General features: G+C 41.5%; 2 protein-coding genes across 3 annotated transcripts in view; both read left to right on the top strand.

Moving 5' to 3' along the window:
* The first annotated feature begins 4,775 nt into the window (after positions 1–4,775).
* Positions 4,776–13,134, top strand: LOC129678888 (translation initiation factor IF-2-like). The gene is made up of 3 exons (XM_055609848.1): positions 4,776–4,831; positions 12,087–12,307; positions 12,551–13,134. Exons 1-3 carry the CDS (start codon positions 4,776–4,778, stop codon positions 13,132–13,134), a joined length of 861 nt encoding a protein of 286 aa, XP_055465823.1.
* Ints6 (integrator complex subunit 6) overlaps positions 13,067–24,967 on the top strand; it is a 72,434-nt gene continuing 60,533 nt past the window's right edge. For both annotated transcript variants that reach the window (XM_055609643.1, XM_055609642.1), the window contains exons 1-3: positions 13,067–13,859; positions 14,201–14,278; positions 15,091–15,240. In XM_055609643.1, the coding sequence (XP_055465618.1) occupies positions 13,749–13,859; positions 14,201–14,278; positions 15,091–15,240 (339 nt within the window). In that variant the 5' untranslated portion in view covers positions 13,067–13,748. The remainder of the gene's footprint in view (positions 13,860–14,200; positions 14,279–15,090; positions 15,241–24,967) is intronic.

The raw sequence follows: 24,967 nt of genomic DNA, 5'->3' as shown, positions 1-24,967 counted from the left end.
GAATAGCTTCTTAGATGATTTCTGATGGCTTCCGAAACAATGTGGAGTCTTATAAACATTTCCCTTTTTTTGAGACAGTGTTTCAATGTGTCCCTAGCTGGCCTAGAAGACCAGGCTGGCCTTGAATTTACTGAGATCCACCTGCTTCTGCCTTTTCTGCTGGGAGAAAAGACTCGCGTCCCCCAAGGGGTGGTGGCACACACCTTTAATCCCAGCACTTCCGATCTCTGAATTTGAGGCCAGCCTGGTCTACAGAGCAAGTTCCAGGACAGCCAGGGCCACACCAACAAAGCCAGTCCGGAAAAACCAAAGGTGTGCGCCACCACACCTGTCCATTTTCTTTAATTTTATTTCGATACCTTTACCTCAGGCAAGTTTCTTTAAATCTTGTTAGTCTTCAGTTTACTCACTTGTTTAGATTTTTTTAATTCCTTTATTTCTTTCTGTTCTGGAGATGGAACCCAGGGAAGTGCATATGCTAAGCAAGTCTGCCCCTGAATCCCATGTCTAGCCCTAACTTACCTTTGACACACTAATTCCTGAAATTCTTTATAGAGAGTATTAAGATGTTACATACATTGGCCTAAGCGAAACCACAACAGTGACGATGGCCTGACCCCAAGTATGTAACTCCTGATGACTGCGGGACATTTATGGCTCACAAGTGTCCATGTGACAAGGGTTATTACGTAAGAACACCCAAGTTCCCAAGACTTAGAGGGACGGGTCTATGCAGACAGCTTCAGATGGAAGTGTTGAAGGAGTCACAGGAGGATGCAGGCCCCAGCTCTTCACTTTGCTTTTTGTGTCTTTACAGAGAGTGTTGTAAAGTGCTCTCGGGGTACACTGGGTATTATAAAAGCTTTCTCATCCATCACTCGTGAGAAATATGGACGGAAAAAGTTAAAACAGAAATTTTAAAATGATACATGGCCAGGGTGTAGTTCCTCGGCATAGCATGTGCTTAGCATGGGCAAGGGTTCTAATCCAAACACAAACACACAAAAATGTATTTCAACTTGACCATGAATGTATTTCACCTACCAGTAAAATACATGCTGATTCTTTTACTAGATGTTTCTCGGCTTTTACTTTGGATTCACACAGTATCGAATTAATTACCATAATTCTAATCACAAGTTCAACTTACATAAACAGGTGTGAGAAAATGTATGGCTTTGAGTTGTATACCTTGTGAATATGCACTGGAGAATGAGATATCAGTTATATGATGAATTAAGTGGATGTCATGGAATCTTATTCGTGCCCATTGTTAATGGCAGACATTTCATGTACTCTTTAAGACCACAGGTCTTTGGACATTAGTGAATTGAATATTTAAAAAACAAATGCAATCCCCTTTACCCTTCATCCTATGTCGTGCTTAAGAACAACTTCTTGCCTTTGATGGCATTTTGTTGACGGTCTCCCTGTCATTTTCTCTGATCCCGAGTGTCCTTTTGGTTCCAAATTTTGACTGTCAACACAGGGATGGGAGGTCCTTTAGCCGATATTCCCATGTGCAGGTAAGCAATAGCTAAGGTCACACCCAGCATCTTGCCTCTAGATTCATATCCAGATTCTAGTTCCATTCTGCTTTGCGGCCTCAGACATAACAGTCTCCATGAATTCCCTTTTGTCAAAAGGAAAGCTCAGCCTACAGTTTTGTTAGGTTATATGATCAAGGTAAGCCTAGAAGAGGTATATAGTGGAGTGTTTGTTCTTCTCCACTTTGTGGGGCCAGCTACATTTGGTCTTTGCCTTTTACTTTTCATCACATCCAGGTATACTGCTCTGAGCATGTGCAATGATGGTTGCTGAGCTACCTGCAGACCACTGGCCCTGTGGCATCTCAGTTCATCAAGAGCCCAGATGCTCTGCTTGCTTCTCCATGCTTTTTTAGAGAGATTATATATATATATTTTCTCATATCTATATCATATATATACTTTCTCATATCTAAAGTCACTTTCACCATTATCTTCATGGGGTTTTGTTGGTTTTTTGTTTTTTTTTTTTCCTTTCAAGTCACACTGCTGCCCTCTGGATTACAGTAACAACTTCCTGATTGTTCTTGTTTCTTTTCATCTTTCTGCAATCTATTCTAGCCTAATTGGTAAAATGATGCTCTGCTCAGCACTCTCCAATGGCTTCCTGTCCCCCAGGAGGCAAATCTACTCACCCAGTTTGACATGTGCTAGTTTCAACTGTCAGGCCTTGCAATGCACCTTGTAACAATGGTCTGTCCCACCCTGGTCACCTCTCTCCTGTCCCTTAAATTTGCAAGCTCCACTCCAATTTTTTTTTTTTTTTTTTGCCTGGAATGTCATCATCCATTATCTACCTCGCTCATTGTCTCATTGCCATCAGATGGTACTCAAATATCTCTTTCTCAATGGCTCCTTTGTAAATTCCTCATTTGAAAACACAACTCTCAGGCCACTACGTCACCACTTTAATAAAAAATAAAGTAGAAATTTTATTTTAAGTGTATGGGCATTCTGTATTTATGTCGGGGAACCGCATGTATGCCAGTGCCTGAGGAGGTCAGGAGAGGCATTGGATCCCCTGACACTGGGATTGACTGCTCTGAGCCACCATGTGGGTGCAGGGAACTGACTTGGCTCCTCTACAAGAGCAGTGCATGCTCTTAACTGCTGAGTCATGTCTTTCTTGTTTTTTCACAGTCAATGCAGAGGTGTGTGTTTGAATGTGTACACGTATGTACTGTTACTTTTTGTTTCTGTGGTAAACTCCATAACCAAAAGCAGCTTGGAGAAGAAGGGTTTATTTCCTTTTACAGGTTACAATCCAAACCTGGGTTCTTTGCAAGAGCAGCAGGTGCTTTTGGCTGCTGAGCCGTCTCTCCAGCCCCCTCCATATTATTTGTTGATATAGGGTCTCTAGGAACCTGGTGCTCACTGTCTTGATTGCCAGCGAACTACTGGGACTACCTGACCCTGTTCTTCAGTGCTAGTTATGCCTTACTTTTACACAGGTCCTTGGGATTTGAACTCAGATCTTTATCCTTGTATAGCAAGCATTTTACCTGCTAAGTCATCTCTCCAGCCCCTGCTGTATTTTCCTCTGGAGCACATATCAGTACCTGATGTCATATGTAGTTTAGAGCTTGTAAACTCTCATCCGCCTCATGAGCTGGGGTTAACTTGTTCACTAATGACCTCAAACATTCAGAGCAGTAGCTACTATGCAGAAAGTAGTCATGGAATCATTTCAAAGACTTGATCAGGCTGTATCCTTTTTAATTGGAAATAAAGTTATTTCCATACAATATGCTCTGGTCACAATTTTCCCTCCTGTACCTCCTAGGACTCTCACTCTTCCAACTCCATGACTTCTTTCTCTCTAAGAAAACAAACAGACAAATGACAAAAAAAAAAGTACAAAACAGCAGTGCATATATAATAAATAAAGAAATCTTAAAATGTAAACAACCAAACAAAAGCCTCTGTTAAAAAATACAATGTCATGTGTCCCAGGTTAGCCTCAAACTCACTATGTACTCCTCCTGACTCTTACCTCCAGGGTGCTGGCGTACACCACTAGACCAGGTTTATGCAGTGCTGGGGATTGAATCTAGGGCTTGACGCTGGCTAGGCAAGCATTCCACCAACTGAGACTTGGCCCCTGAAAAGAAATCTAATAGGAAGATTTTTTTCTTTTCCTTTTATTGAAAATGGATTATTTTCTCATATAATATATCCTGATTACCCCCCCCCACCCCATATCTGGTTGTAATCCTTGTTCTGAGAATCTCTTGCCTCATTGTTGTATAAACATTGCTCCCCAATTGTGCCCTGGTGTGCCAATAAAGCAGCTAAAAGCCAGTTGCTGAGCAGGGGAGAGCATAGGGCTGGACTTCCTGATAGCCAGGGAAGGGAAGGAGGAGTTAGAGAAGAGGGAGTAGGAGGGGGTTCAGCCTCAGCCAGATGTCCACAAGAGACCATGAGAAGGAGCTGAAGCAGAAAAGCCACAAAATGAAGTATCTCTGGGATATTATCTAAGCCAAATTATCTAAGAGGTTTAAGAATGGAGTAATAATGGCTCAGTTCTCATGCTATGAAGCTTATTCTTCTTAAACAAATATAAGAGTCTCAATTATTTATGTGATAGCAGGGTTAAGAGAGAAAATGAGAAACAAACACAGTTTTATAAAAATAATTGCAACATGTTACAGTTTCCTTTCCCTCTACCCCTCCCAGTTGCTCCCCACCTCCCCTTCCCTCTGGATCCACTCCCTTTCTGTCTCTCAAAAGAAAAGGGCAGCCTTCTAAGTGATAACAACCCAATATAATAAGGTAAAACAAAACCCACCACATCGAGGCTGGACAAGGCAACCCAACAGAAGGAAGGGAGCCTCTAGAGCAGGCACAAGGATCAGAGACCCATTTGTTCATTCACACACTCAGGATTTCCTAGTGCAGACCTGTATTGGCTCTGCCCTTGCTGCTTCAGCCTCTGTGCGTTCACATGAGCCTTGTTCAGTTGATTCAGATGGTCTTGTTCTAATTGGAGGAAATTAAATTGTGCTATGTCCATGGACGGAAAAGCATGCACTTGTTAAAAATTATTTTAGACATGAAAGCAAAAAGGTATCAGTGTGTAGGGGGAGAGTGATGGGGATGAATATAAAACCATATATATATATATGTGTGTGTGTCATAATGAAATCCAGTATTATATATAATTAATATAAGCTAATAAAAATCTTTAAAATTATTTTAACATTTAAAGATTAATGATATGAGCTAGACATGGTGGTGCCCACCGTTAATCCTAGCACTCAGGAGTCAAAGGTGGGTAAATCTCCGTGAGTTTGTGGCCAGACTGGTCTCAAACGTAGGCTTAGATTTTTCACCAACCCTACTTTATTTAGGGTTCTTAAACACCTTTAGCTCCCTTCCAGAGCCCCTTAAATAGGAGATTAGTAGGGAAAAGCACTATAGACAATTTTGTCTACTTCCTGCTGATTAGGTCGATGGGTCTTTGGAGGATTACCAAACTCAGTTGTCAGGATACCATCAGTCCACCCCAAAAGCCAAAACCACGAAGCAACACAAGTTGGCAAAAGCTGCGAGACTTAGTTGGAAGTTCTCTGGAACACTTCTCTCTGTGAAGTCAAGTGTCGAAGCATGAAGATCAGTGCAGAGACATCAGTCCAAAAAGCGAGCTCTCACTGTGTGTGGGCCTCTATATATCTCCTCCTCAGAGTCCACCCATGGATGTTCTCAGCTGGCCTAAGTCACTCCCCTTGCATGAGAGAGCTCACAGCAAAACATCAGGTGTCCTCTCAGAAGCCAACCTTCGGCAAAACATCACATGACAAAACTGAGTCTTCAAGGAAACCAGAAACTTCCACTTCATCTACACATAGTTCCAGCCTGTGAAGAGTGTCCATACACCTCCCCAAATGCTCACAATATATCAACTAGAAAAAGGAAGAATATAAAAGACTCCAAGTTTAGTTTGACTATAAATGAAGGGAAATATACTAAAATTCTGTCAGTGGTTAAATTGCTGGATAGTAAAGTTAAAACTTATTTTTTTTCTTTTGTTAATTTTTTTTGAAAAAAATATTGACAACATCTACTTTCATTTTATTTACTTTTTGTGTTGTTAGGGATTGAGCTCAGAGTCTGTCACAGGTGAATCAAATGCTATACTTCCACCCCAACAATAACCTCAGCTTAATTAAAAAAAAAAATCTCAAAAAGTATAAAGCTTCAAAAGGAAAAGGCCAGCTTCCTTCTAACAACTCCTCATTTGAATAAATTTCTCATTTCAACTGAAGGTATGATTTGCACATCTTTTGGTACTGATTATATCCTGCCAGTATTATGTATCTTTACTTCTTTCCTTAGTCCACATACTTTCTGAAGGCAAAATCTATGTATTATCATTATTTTTTAGGATCTACACAATTTTTATTTTTATGAATTACTTGAATGAAAAAAAACATATTTGAAATATTTTAATAACCAAGAGTGATTAGTAATGCAATTTTTATATGATGTTCTTTCATGACCAGCTTAAAACAATTCGTTATTATTATTATTTTGTTGTTGTTGTTAAAGGCAGGGTCTTATTATTTAGCCCTGGCTGTCCTGGAACTAATTATGCACACCAGGTTATCTTGAACTCATAGAGTTCTACTTGCCTCTGCTTCTTGAATGCAGGGACTAAAGATATGTGTAACCATGCTTGGCCAGAAATTTTTTTCTTGACATAAGAATGTTCTCGGTTGTCAGGTAGATATTTTTTCACTCATTTATTGTCCCAGTGACTTCTAATTCATGGTTTCCTAGGTTACATAGTATAATCCCCATAACCTAACTATATTTACTAAGAATTGGCATCCAGTGTGTTAAATTTATAGAATTGCAATGGTTGGTAAACAAAAATACAGGCTGCACAATAAAGAGTGAATTTCAAAGAATATATAGTATCTATTATTAGTATGTCCCAAATATCACAGGGAACATACTCATATTAAAATTCTATGTGTTATCTGATAGCCCAATTTAATTGTCAATCCTATGTTGCGTTCACTGACCCGACACAAGATGGGGATTAGGCCTTTTTGACTTAAAACTACTGAATCCTAAGAAGCTAATAGGGTCAGTTTGTGATAAGACAAATAAGTTTCTCTGTTACATCCAAGACACACAAGCAGACACATACAGAAAGATGGGATTGGGTTGTCTGGGATCTCATTTTGAGAAACCATGGCATCCTAGAAGCTCAGCTTGTTTATTATAAAGATAGAGTTGAACAGAGAGACAGGGGCTATTACATACAGCTGAACATGGAGTCAGGCTTATTACACAGATAAACAAGACAGCAGGGTTTATGGTGTATAGAGAGTGGAGCAGTGTCTGCAGGGAGCAGCCATCAGGGGGAAAGAAGCTGGGGTGGACATTTTCTGCTATCAACACCTACACATGAAACTGTTTTCGTAAAGTGAGGACTCTGATTCTTTCAGTCTCTCCCTGACCCTCCATCATTTTCACCCTATCATTCAAAGACAAAATTCAAAATATCTTAACTGGTTACAGAAAGTCTTCCAGGAAATGGCCCCGTTTCTGTTCTCACCAGTTTTCCACACACAGCATTCTTCTACACAGAGGCCCTGGCTCTCCTGCCCCTTCTCACCCTTTCACAAATCCTCGTGTGGCCTCTGCTTTGCTGCCATGGTATGAGGGTTAGCTGCTGGCCCTCGGTGCTCACACAGCTCTGCATCTTCTCCCAGCACTGATTTTCAGGGGTAGCAGAAGTGAGTGGTATTTTCCTATTACTATCATCTACGTTCCCTTTTAAATTGGAATGGGACTTACAATCAATGACATCTTACAATGCTGCTGGCAGAAAGCAGTTCTGAGCAGGCCGTGAGAGTTGAAACACACGCAAATTTTGTGGTGAGTATTCCCAGTGGCATGACAATTGTAAACCTCCTGCTTTTCAGTCAGCCAGCCATATAAAGAAAGGATTTTTTAAAACTTGATTGCAGTCTGAAAACCACGCAGTGGCACCTATTGGATCAAAAACTCACAGGACAGATGACAAGGGTTTGGAAGAAAGAAAATAGCAGAGATAAGAACAGCATATTCTTAAAAAAGAAAAAAAATGCTCTGACATTCACACTCATTAGAATTCATTATTGTTGATAATTTCTAAGTGATGAGGTACCATTGTTTCATAGTTTAACCAGCAGTCATCCTATAACACTGGCTCAAAATGAAGATTCTTTAAATTTAAAAATAAAATAAAATTATGCGCATAGGTGTTTGGCCTGCATGTGTATGTGTACATTACATGCATGCAGTGCCCACTGAGGCCAAAAGAGGGCACCAGATCCCCTTGATCTGGAGTTACAGAAGCTTGTGAGCAACCTTGTGGGCTGCTAGAAACTGAACCTGAGTTCTCTGGAAAAGCAGCAAATGCTCTTAACCACTGAACCAACCCTCAGTGGCTGCCCCACCCCCATCATGATTGTTGACAATATAAGGTGTCCCCAAACTCATGAAATATGGAACACTACCTTGAATTTTCCAAGTAGTTCTTTAACATTAAGTCTTACCATGTATGCGTAGGGGCTGTGAGGACACTGCATCTCAGTGTTTTATCTGTTTCCTTTCCATTGAATTACAGAATCTCTTAGGGCCTGGCATAGTGCCTGCCACATGTTCCATGTTCGTCTAGTATTAGCTGAGCATTAGTTGAACGATTCAGGCCTATAGTCCCTTGGGAGGCTGAGGCTAGGGGACAACAAGCTTAGGGCCAGTGTGTGCTGCAGAGGGAGTTCAGAGCTACTGAGACTCTTGTCTCAAAATTAAAACAAAAAGAAAAAAGTAAAATATAGCTGATAGAGCTCATGCCTAGCATCTGCAAGGACCTTAATTCAATCCCCAGTGACACACACACACACACACACACACACACACACACACAGAGAGAGAGAGAGAGAGAGAGAGAGAGAGAGAGGATATCTACACTGTTTATGTTCTTTCAGAACTGTTTGCTCTGAACTAATTCCCAACCTGGATATATCAGCTCTTACTGTAAAACACTGCTCATCAGAAAGATGTGATTTCTCTTTACTAACATTTTTACATAATTTGTACAACCCAAACTAAGTTTCCTTTTATGGGTATTATCTTGTTAATATAATTTCATATCCAATTTTGTGTGTGCTAATTTTTTTTTTTTTTTTTTGTTCTCAACATCACTGTTATGATCTAAAAGGAGGTTGAATAGCAGAGAGCTGAGGAAGTGCTAATATAGCCAAATGCAACTGTTGTTACTTCTGAGGAACACTGGGTTCACCAACAGATAGTTCTGTTCCAATGACTGTTGCTAAATTTCTTCCCAGGAGGAGACGTAATATCTAAGGTCCCAATGACAAACCAAGGCCAGAGTCCACCAAAGCTAGCTCTGGGGAACCAGTGAGTTTACTGAGGTGAGGGGTCACTTACAGGTGTGTGGCCCTCCCCCCAGTCTTTCGTGAATTATACTTATCTACCCCTCCCTCAAGCCATGTGCAGTTAAAGCAGAGTTGAATGGGGCGGTTGGTACAACAGGTGGTAGAGGGCAGCTGGCCAGTCAGGTGAGAATATCATGCCTTCTCAGCCCCTCTGTGCTGGATTAAACCACCACCAAGCCCTGCTTCCATGACAGTCAGGTGAGAATATCGTGGTCTTCTCAGCCCCTCTGTGCTGGATTAAACTACCAAGCCCCGCTTCCATGATCTTTTGCAATTGGTGCAGCTGAATGCCCAAATAAGGGGGTCTCATGGCCCAGAGGACAGTCACTCATGACAATGGCATACACAGATATCAAAAGCCAAGTTATTGGCACATGATTTAAAAGTGTTAGCCTGCTTTATTGGTTTAAAATCATCTAAAAGTGTTCTGGTTGGCTCCTACAAATATAACTCACTACTTCTCCATTCTGTCAGAACAGCACTACTTCAACATTTTACGTAGGCTGGTATTTAAGACAGAGTCACCATGCTTTCGGGTTTCCACATAATTTATTTATTCCCTTTGAAAGTGGAGCAAGAGCTTTTGGACTTTACTCCCTATTTTTAGTTTTTTGAGACAGGGTTTCTCTGTGTAGCGGCTGGCCTGGAATTCTCGCTCTGTAGACCAGGTTGGCCTTGAACTTAGAGATCCACCTGCCTCTGCTGGGAATAAAGGCAGGCACTGCCACTCCCTGGCTTACTCCCCATTTTTAAAAGAAATCGTTTTTATGTTTGTGTTTTGCTTGTTCTATGTGTGTGCCTAGGGCTTATGGAGGTCAGAAGAGGGTGATGGATCCCATGGAACTGGAGTTAGACAGTTGTGAGCTGCCATGTGGGTGCTGGGAGGCAAACCCTGACAGAAGCAAGTGTCTCACCCCTGAGAAACGTTGACAGCTTCAGGATAGCGTTCCTTTAAAAGCACCAGCAAAGACCAGTTTCTCCCCCATACTTTCTCTGACTAGTGCCTCTCAGAAAAAGCTGTCACAATGTGGCAGCACAGCCCCTGCACACACCATAGTCTGGCACTTTAGCAACACGAGGGCTATTTCTTTAGTTGAGTCTTACAAAATACTTGCTTGAATTTAGGGACCATGTTTTAGGAAAGTGAGCCTGAAAAGAAGTCTTCAGGAACTGCAAACGGAAAATGAATGAAGGATAGATCCACTGTGTTCATCTATTGTTTACCTCAGGGTCAGAGCTTGCTGAGGAATGGTTGGTCATACTCTCCAGAGCCATTTTATGCTCTTGCTCGCTCTCTCCCTTCTTTGGCCAAATACAGTTGAAGTCATGCACATAAATCATAGATCTACTACCCAAACTGGTGATCACATCAAGCATTCTATTTTTTTAAACAAATGCAGGAATTATAAGGATATGTGAAAACTACTAGAGGCCAGATACACACATTTTTCTTGTACATTAAACATGTAGTACTGTGTATGTGCTTGGTGTATATGGGAGGGGTGCACGCTACGATATGAGTGTGAAGGTCAGAGGTCAACCTTGAGGGGGTCGGGTTTTCTCCTTTTGCCACTGTGTTATGAGAATCACGTTGAAGTTGTCAGGCTTCTGAGGCAAGTGTCTACCTCCTGTGGCATCTTACCAGCCTTAAACATGCGGTTATTAACCAGCACTATGAGACTCAGCTAAATATAACGCTCAAACACGGAGACCAGGGTCTACACTGATTCTAATTTAATTTTTTTCACTGCATATTATGTATGTGATGGGCAACATCACACATGTGGGGGTCAGAGGATAATTTCGTGGAGTATGGTCTCTCATACTTCAAACTCAGGTCCCAAGGAGGAAAGTGTTTTCACCCTCTCAGCCACCTTCTCCCCCACACTAATCCCCTGGCTTGGTGCATCCTGTGCACAGGCAATTGAGGTCTAAGTCTTGGCTAAACACTCCTTTTAAACCATCATCAGACAAGTGAACCGGTCACTTCAGAATAAATGGGGCCCATTTCACGATCTTGTCTAGAGACTGGTTGTCAATGTTTCCTGGTTTCCGACTTTGTATCTGCTGCCTCTGTATGCACTATCTACTTCCTGTTTAGCTTGATGACCTTTTCATTTAGAACTCTGAACTTCCCGGATCAAAACCTGATCTTTGGTCTCCAATACCCTCACAAGCATGGGTTCTACTTATTTGCCCCAGGCTAGTTCTTGGGTCTTTGATTTTCCTGATTTTTTGCATCTAACCCCGTGTCTCTACCTCACACCTCCATGACAACCCTAGAGTGGCAACCAGCAAGGCCACTGAGTCAAGGAAGAAGTGCTATGGTTCTATTGTAAAATGATCTCAACTGTAAAAGGTACAGTGATTACTAATGTTACATCAGCACTCATTTCATTTCCTTCAAACATGGTTTTGGTTGAGCACCCCCAACATGGGGGGGGGGGGTAATTTCTTTCACTGGACAAAAGGCTATCTAGGCCCAATGACCTTCCTGGCTGGTGCTGTGGTCTAGCTGCGATTATCATCAACGCTGTTCCACCTGTCTTCACATTTTTATTGTAGTGCCCTAATTTTTTCCTTCTTTCTTTTCACTAGCAGCTGCTGCTTCTTTAATTCTCTAAAAATTATGCACTAACATGGAAAGGAAAACGGCATGGCTGTGAAAAGAATTTTTTATGGTCATCTTAGGATCATCCTGAGATCTAGAGCCTCAACAAGTACTGAACACCTTGGAACTCATCCCAATTTAACAGGTGCTTTTTTTTCTTTCACAATTATAGTAACCATTTTCTAGTTTCCAATGTTTTTATATTTTTCTTAGAATACTGTAGACTCTTGGAAGACAGGGATCACACTTCATTCATATATTAATTCCCAACAGCCCTAGGCATTAACTAGCTTGCAGCAAACACTGGCTGTTATTTCATCATTTTTATACTCTTAATCTCTAATAAACTCATGGCCCTACTATGGCTCATTCCCTTAGAACAGTATGCTATTTATTGTTAATAAAAAACTTTCCGCTTTTTTTTTTTTTTTAAATATTAGGAAAAGTCCAAGCAACCATGCCAAGTTTTTAAAGAGTGCCACAAGCATGTCACTTCAGATGCCCAGCAGGCCAGAATTTCAGTGTAGCGAAAATCCGGAAATGCAGGGCCAGTGGGAGAGGCCCTATAAATACCTACAGTCTTTCAAGGCCTCTACGTTCCAAATTCAACTCGTGTTTCAGGCAGCGTCTTGCAGTTCCCCAACTACACTTGGGAACAATTCTTCGGACTCGCAGGCGCAGATTAAAGACTCCAGGTAACGTGACGGGGTGAGAATGTTTTCTGACAATACTGGCAGGGACTGAGAGGCGGGTTTCGCGGGAACCCATTCTCTGGGTCACCTGCGCGCCGCGGTCACCCTGGTTCGCTTAGAGACGAGGGCTGGGGACGCGGATTTGGCCAGCCCCTCGTGTTTAACCTATTCTAGCGGGCTGGGAACTAGGTCGGGGAGGACGGTTGTTCCGCTCGTCCTCATCCGAGTTCCCCTTCGTGTTTGCAGGGCTGGGCGAGGCCGTCCCGGGCCGGCCTCCCCTCCGCCGCGGGCCCCCTGACCGGCTGCAGCCGGAGCCGACGGCCGGGCGGGGATTAGCAGCAGGTCATAAACAACCGCTCGCTTCCCCTCCCCCGCGCCCCGGCCCGCCCCAAGCCCAGGCCTGCCGCCGCCGCGGGGCCTGCGCGCTCCTCCGGCCCGCTCGCTCTCCTCGGCCCCGCGCTCGGGATCGCGACGCGGAGCCCTCACCCACAGGCCGTGGGCGGCTTCCACTTCCCTTCTCCCGACCCCGTCACCGAGCGCAGCCCCAGGGCCGGTCGCCCGGACACACACGCCCACGGGCCGCGGCCGCCCAGCGCGCGCCGCGACGCAGTCCCCGCCCCCACCCTCGGAGCTTCCGCGGCGTGTCCCCGCCCCTTCCCGGAGCCCGCCTCCCGGCGGCTGGCCTCGGGGCGCCCGCCGCCCCCTCGCCCCTCGCGCTGGCTCGAGCGTGCACCCGGGCGGGTGGGTGGGTGGGGGCCCGCCTCCCGCGCATGCTCAGTAACTGTCCTCTCAGCCTGCCTGCGAGCTTCCCCCGCCCCTCAGCTGTTTGAATATGCTAATGAGGTCCTGAGGGCCGGCCAATAGCACGGCGGGCCTCTGGATCACATGACCCGAGTACGTGTCAGGGGTGGAGCCTACGTAGCCCCTGCCCGAGTTAAAACCGGAGTGTGAGAGAGAAAAGCGCTTCAGTAGCGAGAGGGGCTGAGAAAGTGGTGACACCGCTGGGGTGCGGAGGGAGTCCCTGAAACTTCTCCCAACAGCCCCAGGGCCAATCTCCCCTCAGCCCACTCCCCTCTTCGCCGGGTCCCTGAGCCCCACTCCCTGCACTGGGGGTGGGGTGGGGAACTGGGCCCGTCTCCCGCGGGGACACACACAGGGGCCGGGAGCGGGGACGGGACCCCCAGGCCGGGGGGGAACGGACGGACAGACGGCCGTGCGGCCGCCCCAGCGGGCAGGCAGGCCAGAGGCGGGGGTGCGACCGGGAGGACCTGGGCTTGGGGAGTTTCCTCTCAACTATCGGGGGAGAAACTCCCTGTGGCCGGTGTTTTCCTCCCGGGGGCCGCGTTCTCCGCCCCGCGTAGCGGCGGTTGCCGCCGCCGCCGCCGGTGCCTCCACCTCTGCCATCTCTTCACCACCTCGGGCCCCGGTGTCCCCGGCCAGCACTATGCCCATCTTACTGTTCCTGATAGACACGTCTGCCTCTATGAACCAGCGCAGCCATCTGGGCACCACCTACCTGGACACGGCCAAAGGCGCGGTAGAGACCTTCATGAAGGTACCGACTGACCGAGCCCCGGCGGCGGCGGCGGCGACCCCGACCCGGTGGCCCGCGGGGGGCAGGGCGGGGGGGGGGACGGCAGGGCTACTGCGGGCTCCGCGGGCGCGGGGACCCCTCCCCCACCGCGCGGGCGGGCGGGCGGACGGGCGGGCGGGAGCTGGGAGCGGGCTCTGCTGGGCCTGGCCCATGTGGGGTTGCTGTGGGTGCGGGGGGGGGGGACGGCGGAGGGACGGCCCTGCGTGTGCGGTACTGTGGGGGGCGGCCCGCGACCCTCCTTCGGCTGCTAACCTCGCCTCCGTGCTTCCCTCTCTCCCGCCCGTCCCCACCCTGGCCCGCAGCTCCGTGCCCGGGACCCTGCCAGCCGAGGAGACAGGTATATGCTGGTCACTTTCGAAGAGCCGCCCTATGCTATCAAGGTAACAGCCCTCGCCCTCCCCCCCTTCCCTGCTCCTTCCTAGCTCGCCCTTCCCCGCCCCCTCTTCATTATGCTCCCCTCCCCCACCGCTGCTCCCGCCTCCAGGTCCCTTCCCCTGCGGCCTCCCACCCCTCCCCAGCTCGGGAGCGCCGGCGCGGTGGCAGTTTCTGGCCCACTGCCGTCCCCTCCGGGTCCAGCTCGGCCTGGCGGCAGAGGCGCTACGATCAACATGGCCGACATTTCCCCTCCGCGGCGTGAGCGGCAGCAATGAACTGTGGGGGATATTTATTCAAGTTAGCCCGAGTGACAGCCGGGCCCAGCCTTGCCTAGCCCGGGTTTGCATTAAAAGGGAATCAGCCAAGCTGGCAGGGAAGCCAGGAGGGGGGCTTCGAGACTTGGTCATCACAGAGTGGAACTAGGAAGTCCACCAATCGGTGGGACAGCTGTGGTCAACTTAAGAAGTCCTGCTGCCATCTGCCTTCCACTAGTACCTTCGCAACACCCACCCCTTACACACAATTTGGAGGATGTTACTTAGCACATTCCCTAGTGAAGTTATTAAAGTGTTAAGACTGTTGTTACTTATCAAAAGGTGTAGGGCAAGCAGGTTCATTCTTGACCACCTTTGGAAGAGTTTCCTCACCAGAGACAACAGTTACAACACAGTACCGGGGCCATATCAATCAAAAGTGAAGCTAAATATCCAAACCCGAAATGGAATACCTGCGTGGTGGACATCACATTATAATCAGTGACCTTGTGTGTACGAGGCTTCAAATGATAAAAAAAATATTCTTACATCTTTCTTTTCAGGCTGGATGGAAAGAAAATCATGCAACGTTTATGAATGAACTGAAAAACCTTCAGGCAGAAGGACTTACGACTCTTGGCCAATCCCTAAGGACAGCTTTTGATTTGTTAAATTTAAATAGATTAGTAACTGGCATAGACAACTATGGGCAGGTAGGTTGAATTCTAAGGTAGAAAAGAGTTGTTTTTATTTATGTGTACAAAACCACAATCCAGTCCAAAAGTATGTAACATGGAATGCAAATATAAAACATTCGAGGTTGAAAAACAGTGTGCACACAGTTCAAAACACCTAAAGTATATGGTCTTACATGTGTCACTTCCCCCTTTAAATGGCATTTGCATTCAGAATTCAAATCTGAGTTCTTGGCCAGAAAGTTTACACAAATTTGTTTTTAGTCCCTCAAAGTTCATAAAAGACATGAAAGGGAGGATAGCAATATACCAGTCTGAAAGTACATGTGGCTACATATGCAACTATTGCAATGGGTCACTGCCATTAGTTGACCTCGCAGTTGCATTAGTAAAGACGGTGGAAGAAATGACTGATTAGGGTTTAGTTTACCCTACACCAAAGGGTAGGGTAAGATGTTTTAGGGTTTAGTTTACACCAAAGGGTAGGGTAAGATGTTTCAGCAGAGTCCAGGAACTGGTTGAGTACATACAGTAGAAGGTGTGATATAAATGGCAGATTCAGAATTTTTACAGTTTAAAAATTCCTAACCCTTGGGAAAATGTTTTCTGGAAAACACCAAAGCTTTCTTGTCTTCCTCAAGCTTCCCAAAAGTCCTTTTCTCATCTGTGAGAATAAGAAGAGCTATTAAATACAGCAGTCATTTAGGGGAATGTGAGGTGATCCATTATAACTTTATAATATTGCTATTCTTGAAATACAGATACCAGAGAATATGCAGTGGTACACATGAGGAGTAATTTCAGACTCAAGGAATTCAGTACACAAAGCACTGTGATCATAATGCTACATTTAGGGGTGTATGTTGTATGTATACTTTTCCCAAGTTCCATAATGCACAGCACTCACAAATCTTGAACATTATAAGGAAATCCTGTGACTTCACATATATGCCCAATTGGGGATAATTCTTAAACATGTAACCATCTTTAGAAATGGTTGAATTTAGTCCTATAGCATTTAAAGTGTGCATTACAAGTCAGATTATATGAAAAGCATTTACATCATTTAATTAGGTAACTCAACACAGTACTTTTCTTTTTTTGTTGCTTTATTTTATAATTCTTTTCCACTTGCTGGTCTGTTTCTGTAAAGCATTTTCTTTTGTATGTAGTGTATGTAGTCTGTCATTTTAATATTTTAATCCAAATTTTGCTGAGTTCAAAGACACATCTGAAACTTGCTTTTGGTTTCTTTATTTGGTTGTCAGGTTGTGTTTTTTGTGTAATTTCCTGGTTTTCTGTGGCATATTTCATAAAAAGGAAGGACATTTGGCTACATCCACCTCCTGCTACATATTTAAAACATAGCATAAGGCCCTCTAGGAGAACTGCCAAGGAGTGACCCAGGACACTTGTGTACTTGTAGGGAGTTTAAGGCTGAAGGCAGAGCTTTTGTGCTTTATCACTTTGACAGAAAATTAACCTGGAGATCAAGTTTGTTAACTTGACAACAAGGAAGGATAATTCTTCTCGGTTATTTTAGTGAATCAGCTAGAATTCAGAATGCAGTACTATACTTTTTGTTTATGTCCTGAATTTGCACATAATGAAACTAGCATTAAAATAATTTAAGAAGCTATGATTTCTGAATAAATGGAATTTTTTATTGCGTAAAGTTGATTTAGAAGAAATCAGGCTTCTGCATTTTCCATTATAAAACCATTTTTTTTGTTGTTTATTTAAATATTTGAAATTTCTTATTATATGATGGCTGTCAGAATTTTGGATGATTGATAATGTTAAATCTCATTTGAGTATTTGGAAAAGAACTTTGTAGGATAGCTTCATTGTGTAACCTCAGTATTTTGTCTATAAGCATTTCATGCTGAATAATAGGAATATTGGATATAGTCTCAGTAGTTGAAGGTGGGTTAGCTGGAAGCATGATAGTCTTACAGAGCATCTGTATGACTTGATATAGATCCAAATTGTTGTTAACAGTACACATACCTAACTTTTCTGTCTACATGCAGACACATAGGTGATTTTTTATAATCATTGCAAGAACACTAATATCTGTGTTGCATTTGTTACCTGAGTATTCTTACTTAGGTAGGATACTTGGAATTTAAGGTTACAATAGCTGAGCCAAAAGCATTCTTGAATGTTTTTCTCAAGCACCTTGGATATTTTGCTAACAATTGGTATGCCTATATAGAAGGTCCTTTTAAATACTTGGTAATTAATACCATTTGCTGGTATTTCTATAGTCATAAATCAGTGTGGGCCTCTAGTCACCCCTTCATCTTAAAAGCAGTACCTTAATAAATTGCTTATTATTACAGATAAATTTGAAAAATTTTGTCCACATATTAGCAGTTTCAGATGGTATAGATCTTGTTAGAGTCTGAAAATAAACTCAAGTAGCTAAGATTAAGAAAGTAGACAGAAATTGAGCAGTTTTATTACACAGATTGCCATGTTTTTATATTTTGTGTTTTTTGTTTTTTCTTGAATGTTTGCTTTTTTTTTTTAAAGTTAGGTTTACGTGCCTCACTCTTTACTGCCACTTACCAATATTTTAGCTCTGATTGGATTGTTTAGAATGATGCCTGACCTGCTGTGTATTTTAAAAAGAGAAAAATGTTTAGTGCTTTGAGGCTTTTCAGTGGGAGTAGTTACTCCATTTGAAAGTGATGGGTTTTTTGTGAGATGAGTTGGATGACCCTGTCTTGGTTTGAGCTGGTCTCACTAGCAGGCCTGGAACATACTATCTAGACTGTCTGGTCTTGAATGCAGAAAGGTCTGTGGGCTTCCACCTTAAACATTGCCATTACAAGCCTGTATAGCCACACCAGGCCAGGTTTTTCTTTTAATGTTAATTAGTGAAATAGTGATTCCTATTTGAATTTTAGGGTTTTTTTTTTTTTTTCTTTTCCCTTAGATTATCAACAAGTTCTTTATTAAGCTATAAATACTAAGTTATTTATATATTTATTAAGCTATAGATAAGCTTCTCAAGTGAAAATGTTTTTTCTTTTTTCTTATACTTCCCTGTACACTGCATGGACTACACTGCTGAAATGTGAACTGAAATAATAATGATTAGTTAGTTTTATGTGGGTTGGGTATGAAACCCAGAACCTTGTACATGTTAGTCAAAGGTCCTACTACAGAGCCACATCATCTGTCTTATTTCAAAAATTTTAAGCCCTTAATTAAAAATTTTTTTTGTTTAAAAAAATTAAATGACGTGTGGGGAAAGGGTGGGTAGCATGCCACATTGCATATGTGATATAAGAGAGACAACTTGTAGGAGTTGGTTTTTATCTTCCACCATGCTGGTCCCTGGCTCCAAACTCAGGTCTAAGGTTCGGTGGCATGTACCTTTCCTGTTAAGTCACCTTGCTATTCCAAAGTTCCTTATTAAAAAAAAAAAAAAAAATTAAGAAGTAGAAAACAAAATTATCTGTCTTCATTTTTAAGTATGCAAGCCTATGGTATTAGATATATTCACATTGTTGTGCAAGTATGTGCCTAGAACTTTTTCATCTTGCAGAACCAAAACACCTATTAATAACCTCTATTCCCTACACTTCCTTTAGGATCCTGTTTCTACTTACTGGTTGTTTTTTTTTTGTTTTTTTTTGTTTTTTTTTGAGTTAGACTAATGTGCATAAATATAAATATAGTTGAACCCTTCCTCTGTGGGGTTTGCTAATCCATGGATTCAACCAACCAGATATTTCTGAGCAAATCCTGAATCTGTACTGAACATGTTTCCATGTTATTCAGTAAATGCAACTTACATAGCATTAAGATTGCATTAGGTATTTTAAGTAACCTAGAGATGATGTAAAAAGTACCTAAGTGGATGTATGTAGGTTATATGGATGCTGAGGGAATTAGAGTGTCTTTGTCTTTTTTTTTTTTTGGTTTGGGGCTTGGTTCTGAGAGAGGGTTTCTCTGTGTGTAACTTTGGCTGTCCTGGAACTCACTCTGTAGACCAGGCTGGCCTCACCGATCCACCTGGTTTCTGCCTCCCCAGTGCTGGGATTAAAGGCATACACCACCACCGCAATGGCTGTGTTTGTCTTTTTATGGTTTAAGGATTATTTGCCTAATCCTTAAGGTTCATCAGTGCTGTAGCATGTAGAGTTTTTGTCAGAATTTTCTGGACTAACAGGAATAATGCTTTAACGAATGTACGTATGTAAGTATCTCTTTAAGACTTTGCTTTCAATTCTTTTGGCTATACACATTAAAAGAGAATAGTAAATCTTGCCAGGCAGTAGTCCTAGCACTTAGGGCAGTGGCAGGTGTATCTCTCTGACTTTGAGGCTAGCCTAGTCTACAGAGCAAATTCCAGGACAAGGCAGAGCTCTTACACAATGAAACCCTGTCTTGAAAGACAACAACAACAAAAAATAGTCAATTTTTTGAGGAACTCTACATAATTTCTTCCATAGTAATTACACAGTTTTACATTGCCAGCAGTACTACGCTGACCCAACCAAACTTCACTAACCTCCTTTAGCCATCTTAATGGATGTGAAAGGATACCATTATTGTTTTGATTTGCATGTTTTTTAGATCATTATTAAGCATTTTTTTTTCATGTGCTGATTAGCCATTTATATACAGTCTTTGGAGATATGTTTTTTTAAAGTCTTGAGTTAAACATGAACTCAAGACACACGTATACACACATACAGGGGATTCTGTTTGTTTTTTATTCTGTTTGTTCAAAGTGTTGGGAGTTGAATTATGGCCATAGATACCCTAGGCAAGTACTCTGCCATTGAGCTACATTCCCAGCTTTTGGGGATTTTTTTATATGTTTTGTTTACTAACTATCAGATAATTCCTACATCATCTGTCATTGTGTAGGTTATACTTTTACACTGTTGATTATGCCCTTTTCGTGTGCAGGGTTTGTTTTTATGTAGTTGAGTCTGTTAACTTTTTTCCTGTACTTTTTCATGTCTATAAATGTTTGCTTAATTGGAATTACTGAATCTTTTATTATTTTTTTAGAATGTATTTAGGTGTTTTTTTTTTTTAATCTTCAGCTGATTTTTACATGCAGTGAATATAAAGGATCCAACTTTTATATGTGTCTGTCTAGTTTCTTCAGCACTATTGGATAATCTTGGCAAGTCCTTTTCAAAAGCATTTTTAAATAAGTAGTAGTGAGAGAGGATTTTACACGTAGTATTCTCCTCATATATGTATTGCTTTAGAGACGAGCAATACTGGATATGGAATGCCCAGTCTTGACTTTGTCATTAGATGACTATATGTTGAGCAATGATATTGTCACCATATTCTAAATAAGCAACTATTGACTCATTGTACCCATATTAATATATATGTATATGTATATGTATATAATATGTTAGGGACAAAACAGACTTTTTAAAAAACATAGTAAAATGGGCATGGTGTCACAATGCAAACTTTTAATTCCAATCAAAGCAAGAATGCAGCCTGATCTGCATAGTGAAGTGCTGCCTCAAAAGACAAAACAAATCCAAAGTAAGGATGTGCAGATCAGTTTACTGTATTTTTTTTTTTTTTTCTTCTCCTCTGTTTGAAATTACAATTGTAAAAGTCTGGTGCGCTTTAATGTTGGGTTCTATTATTACATGCTTTGAAATCTATTAGCATGTTGAGATTTTTTTCCTTGTATTTTGTAGTTCATCCTAGGGAAGCAGGTGTGAGAGAAAAATTAAACAATATGATTTTGTCAAAGTTGTCTTAATGGTAGTTGATTATTATGAGACTTAATTTTAAAGAAATACATGGAATGGAAACTGGGTTACATATTGGGAAGACAGTTTAAAAATTTTTTCTTTATTATTATTATTTATTACAATTTATTCACTTTGTATCCTGGCTGTAGCTCCCTTCCTCATCTCCATCTGGTCCCACCCTCCCTCTCTCTTCCCCACTCTTGTCCCTCCCCTCATCCATTTATAGAGGAGGTCCTCCTTTCCTACTATCTGACCCTAACCTATCAGGTGTCATCAGGACTGTCTTGATCCTCCTTCTCTGTGGCCTAGTTAGTCCACCTCGCCAGGGGGAGGCCACTGAATCCATGTCAGAGACAGCCCCTGCTACCCTTACCAGGGAACCCACATGGAGACTGAGTTGCCCATGGGCTACATCTGAGCAGGGGGTTGAGGTCCTCTCCTTACATGGTCCTTTGTTGATTTATCAGTCTCTGCAGGGTTCCCCTGAACCCACATTTTTGGCTCTGTTGGCTTCTTTGTGGAGTTTCTGTCCTCTCCAGGTATTTCTATCTCCCCATTCTTTTATAAGATACCCTGCACTCTGTCCAAAGTTTGGCTAAAGAGTCTCAGCATCTGCTTCAATACCCTAATGGGTAAAGTCTTTTAGAGGCCCCTGTGGAAGGTTTTTGTGCTGTTCCTTGTCTTCTACTTCTGATAAATATCCTTTTTGCTCTTCTGAATGAGTATTATACCTCTTTTGGGAAGACATTTTTAAAGGAGTATGTTGAAGAAAAACTAGATATAAATTTAACTGACAGGTTAGAGATATGACAGAAGACATTTTCCTTGAATTTTTTGTTTTCTACAGGTCTGATTTGTACGGAGCTTTCAGGAGCTTATGTCATTTATTTATTTATTTATTTATTTATATTTTATTTTATGTACATTGGTAGCTTGCCTGCATGTATGTCTATGTGAGAGTGTTGGATCCTAGAATTGCAGACAGTAGTGAGCTGCCATGTGGGTACTGGGGATTGAACCCCGGTCCTGTGGAAGAGCAGCCAGTGCTCTTAACTGCTGATCCATCTCTCCATCCCTGAGCTTGTGTATTTTTTTTTTCCAAAAAAAGTTGCTGCTACAGGCTCACCTATTTATTTATTTATTTATTTATTTATTTATTTATTTATTTATTTATTTATTTATTTGTAAACCTGTTTTCTAAACACTCAAGAAATTACATGGTTTTGGCATATCAGAAGAAAATGACAGAATGGGACATCACTGTGTTCTAAATTGTCTAGGATGTCTTAAATACAAGAGGCAAATAAATTCTATACAGTAAAGTAAAAGGCCAAGAGAGCTACTGAAGTATCTGCATGAGGCTTCTGCTGACCCAATGTGTTCAGCTGATTTTAGGTAATTTAAGGCTAAACACTAAAAATTGTTTAGCCTTCTTATAATATGTTATAGGTTCTTTGAGAAGAGTGCCATAATTATGCCATCGTTTGTAATTTGAAATTTAAATTTATTTTCAGCCATGATAGACATGAGAAGATTCTGACATTTATGCTCTAAAATGCCTTGGGAGGTTTATTATTATCATTATTTTGGATGTTTTCTTTAGAAGACAAATGCTCATATAATGACTCCATTTTTTTCCATTTTTAAAATTTGATTTTCTTATATAAACTATTTTTGTAACTTAATTTATATAATTATATAATTATGCATGTTTTACTGATTATAAACATAATACAGAATTTTTGGTTTTGTATTGCTTTTCTTTGTTTCTGTATGCTTTAAAATTACATTTACTTATTTATTGGGGGACAAAATAGCCTTTTGGAGTTTAGAGAGAGAATTTGTAGAATTTGGTTCTGTTCTTCCACCGTGAAGTCCCAATAGATTGAACTCAGGTCAGGCTTTGCTACTAAGCACCAGCTGAGCCATCTTACTTGTCCTCCCCTCAACCTCCCACTCTGGTTTTTTTTTTGTTGTTGTTGTTTTGTTTTTTGCTTTTTTTTTTTTTGAGTCAAGCTCTTTTTTTCGTTTGTTTGTTTGTTTTTTTTGAGTCAAGCTCTTAATGTGTCAGACTGCCTTGAATTCACTATGTAGCTGAGGATCATGAATTTTCTTATAAAAGATTGACATATTTATTGTATGCATATTTGCTAGTGCCTCTGTGTATATATGTGTACTTCATTTCTGTCTGGTATCTTGGCTTTGGATCCTCTAGCACTGAAGTTAAGGAAAGTTGTAAACTGCTGTGTGGATACTAAGATCCAAACTTGGGGCCTCTGCAAGAGCAGACAGTCCTGTTAACTACTGATTTATCTCTAGTTTGATCTTGATATCTTGATTCTCCTGCCTCCACCTCCTGAGTGCTGTGTTCCACCATGCAGGTTTGTATGGTGCTGGGGATTGAACACAAAGCTTTGTGCATGCTAGGAAAGCACTCTATTGAACTATAGTTTGAGCCCCTGCTTTAGTTTCTTCATTGTTTTTATTTTCTACTCCAACCTTTTTATTTAAGGTTAGTGAATTTTTATTTACTCTTGAGCAGTACTTCATCTTCTGACAACTTTTTGTTTTTGTGGTTTAGTGTATCTTAAATTTGTAGAAGAAATGCCCTGAAAAATTTAAATGCTTAATTTATTCCAACTTATGAAACATTGGAACATCTCAAAAGATTGTAATTGATTTGAAGTAGTCATACATAACTTATAGTTACTTATAATTTAATGAGTATTATTCCAAGGTAGAGTCAGCAGATTTTCTGTTATTCTGACAAAAGATCCACTGTGAAGTCTTGCAATTCCTGTTTGAAAATAACATTTTATTTAGCTGTTACATTTAACCTTTTGTGTAACATTTTATCTAAATATTATTTGTTACCTTAATTGCTTCCATTTCTCCTTCACTTTGGGTTTAAGGACAAGGTTATAATAATAAATTTTACAGTTGTGTGTGTGTGTGTGTGTGTGTGTGTGTGTGTGTGTGTGTGTCTGTGTGTCTGTCTGCTGATCCATCTCCCTGGACCAAGGCAGTTAATAGAATTTTTGTTTACACATTTTAACATTTTACTTTATGATTTAGGTAGTTAATATACAGCTAATAACTTGTCAGTTAATTAGCTGATCTTTTCATATAAGCCAGCCAGTAATAGGTCTACAGTAATAACTTCCCTAGACAGCTTTGTAGTTTGGTAACTGTTATGGTTTCTTTTTGTCTAAGATGGTTTTGAAAATATTTAAGCCAAGCCTTCTGTTTTGAGTCAGAAAAATTTGACTAAAGGCTTGTGTTTGGATATCTGCCATACTGGTGATTTCCTGGCAAGCCCTGTAGCCTCTCCTACCTTTCCACCAGGAAAACTGAATAGAAGAGCGCAGCTGACTGCTGTGAATGTTGAGTGATGTGACACACTTTATTACTGTAATGTAATCTAGTTTGTGAATTTTCATTTGGATTTTAAAAACTGAAATAATGGGAACCTAGTTTGTTTATTCCTGCTTTTCTCTCTAGAATATTGAGAGAAAACCAAAACCAAACAACAAAATCTCCAACTTTATTTGTAAAGTATACATGCTGGTTTGTCACACTTAACAGTTTATGTTTTGACAAGTCCTTTAATCTCTGATCTTCAAATTTCTCATCCATAAAATGTCAGTACCGATCTTGAAAGTTTTGTAAGGATTAGAAATATGTTAATCAACCTGTAAAATCACTACCTGGCTTGTGGTAGGAACTCAGCTGATAAAGGACCATTATTCTCATTGTTAAGGAAAACACCAGGATTGTAAAAGCTTTTTATTGTGCATCTGTAGAATCTCTGTTATACACTGTCTGCTCTCACCACAGGAGGCTGTCCATTACTTCCTGCTGAAGTCATAGTTTTTGCTGTAGGGAACTTGTTTCTTGGTTTTAATTTTGAGTTTCAATATGTTCTAAAAATATATTTTAAAAAACTTAACTGAAGTCTTTCATGAAATCTTCATTTATCTTTCAAAAGC

This window comes from Psammomys obesus, unplaced genomic scaffold, assembly GCF_907164565.1.
Source record: "Psammomys obesus unplaced genomic scaffold, mPsaObe1.curated_primary_1811, whole genome shotgun sequence".
In the NCBI taxonomy this organism is placed as follows: domain Eukaryota; kingdom Metazoa; phylum Chordata; class Mammalia; order Rodentia; family Muridae; genus Psammomys; species Psammomys obesus.
This window is presented reverse-complemented; position numbering and strand designations above follow the sequence as displayed.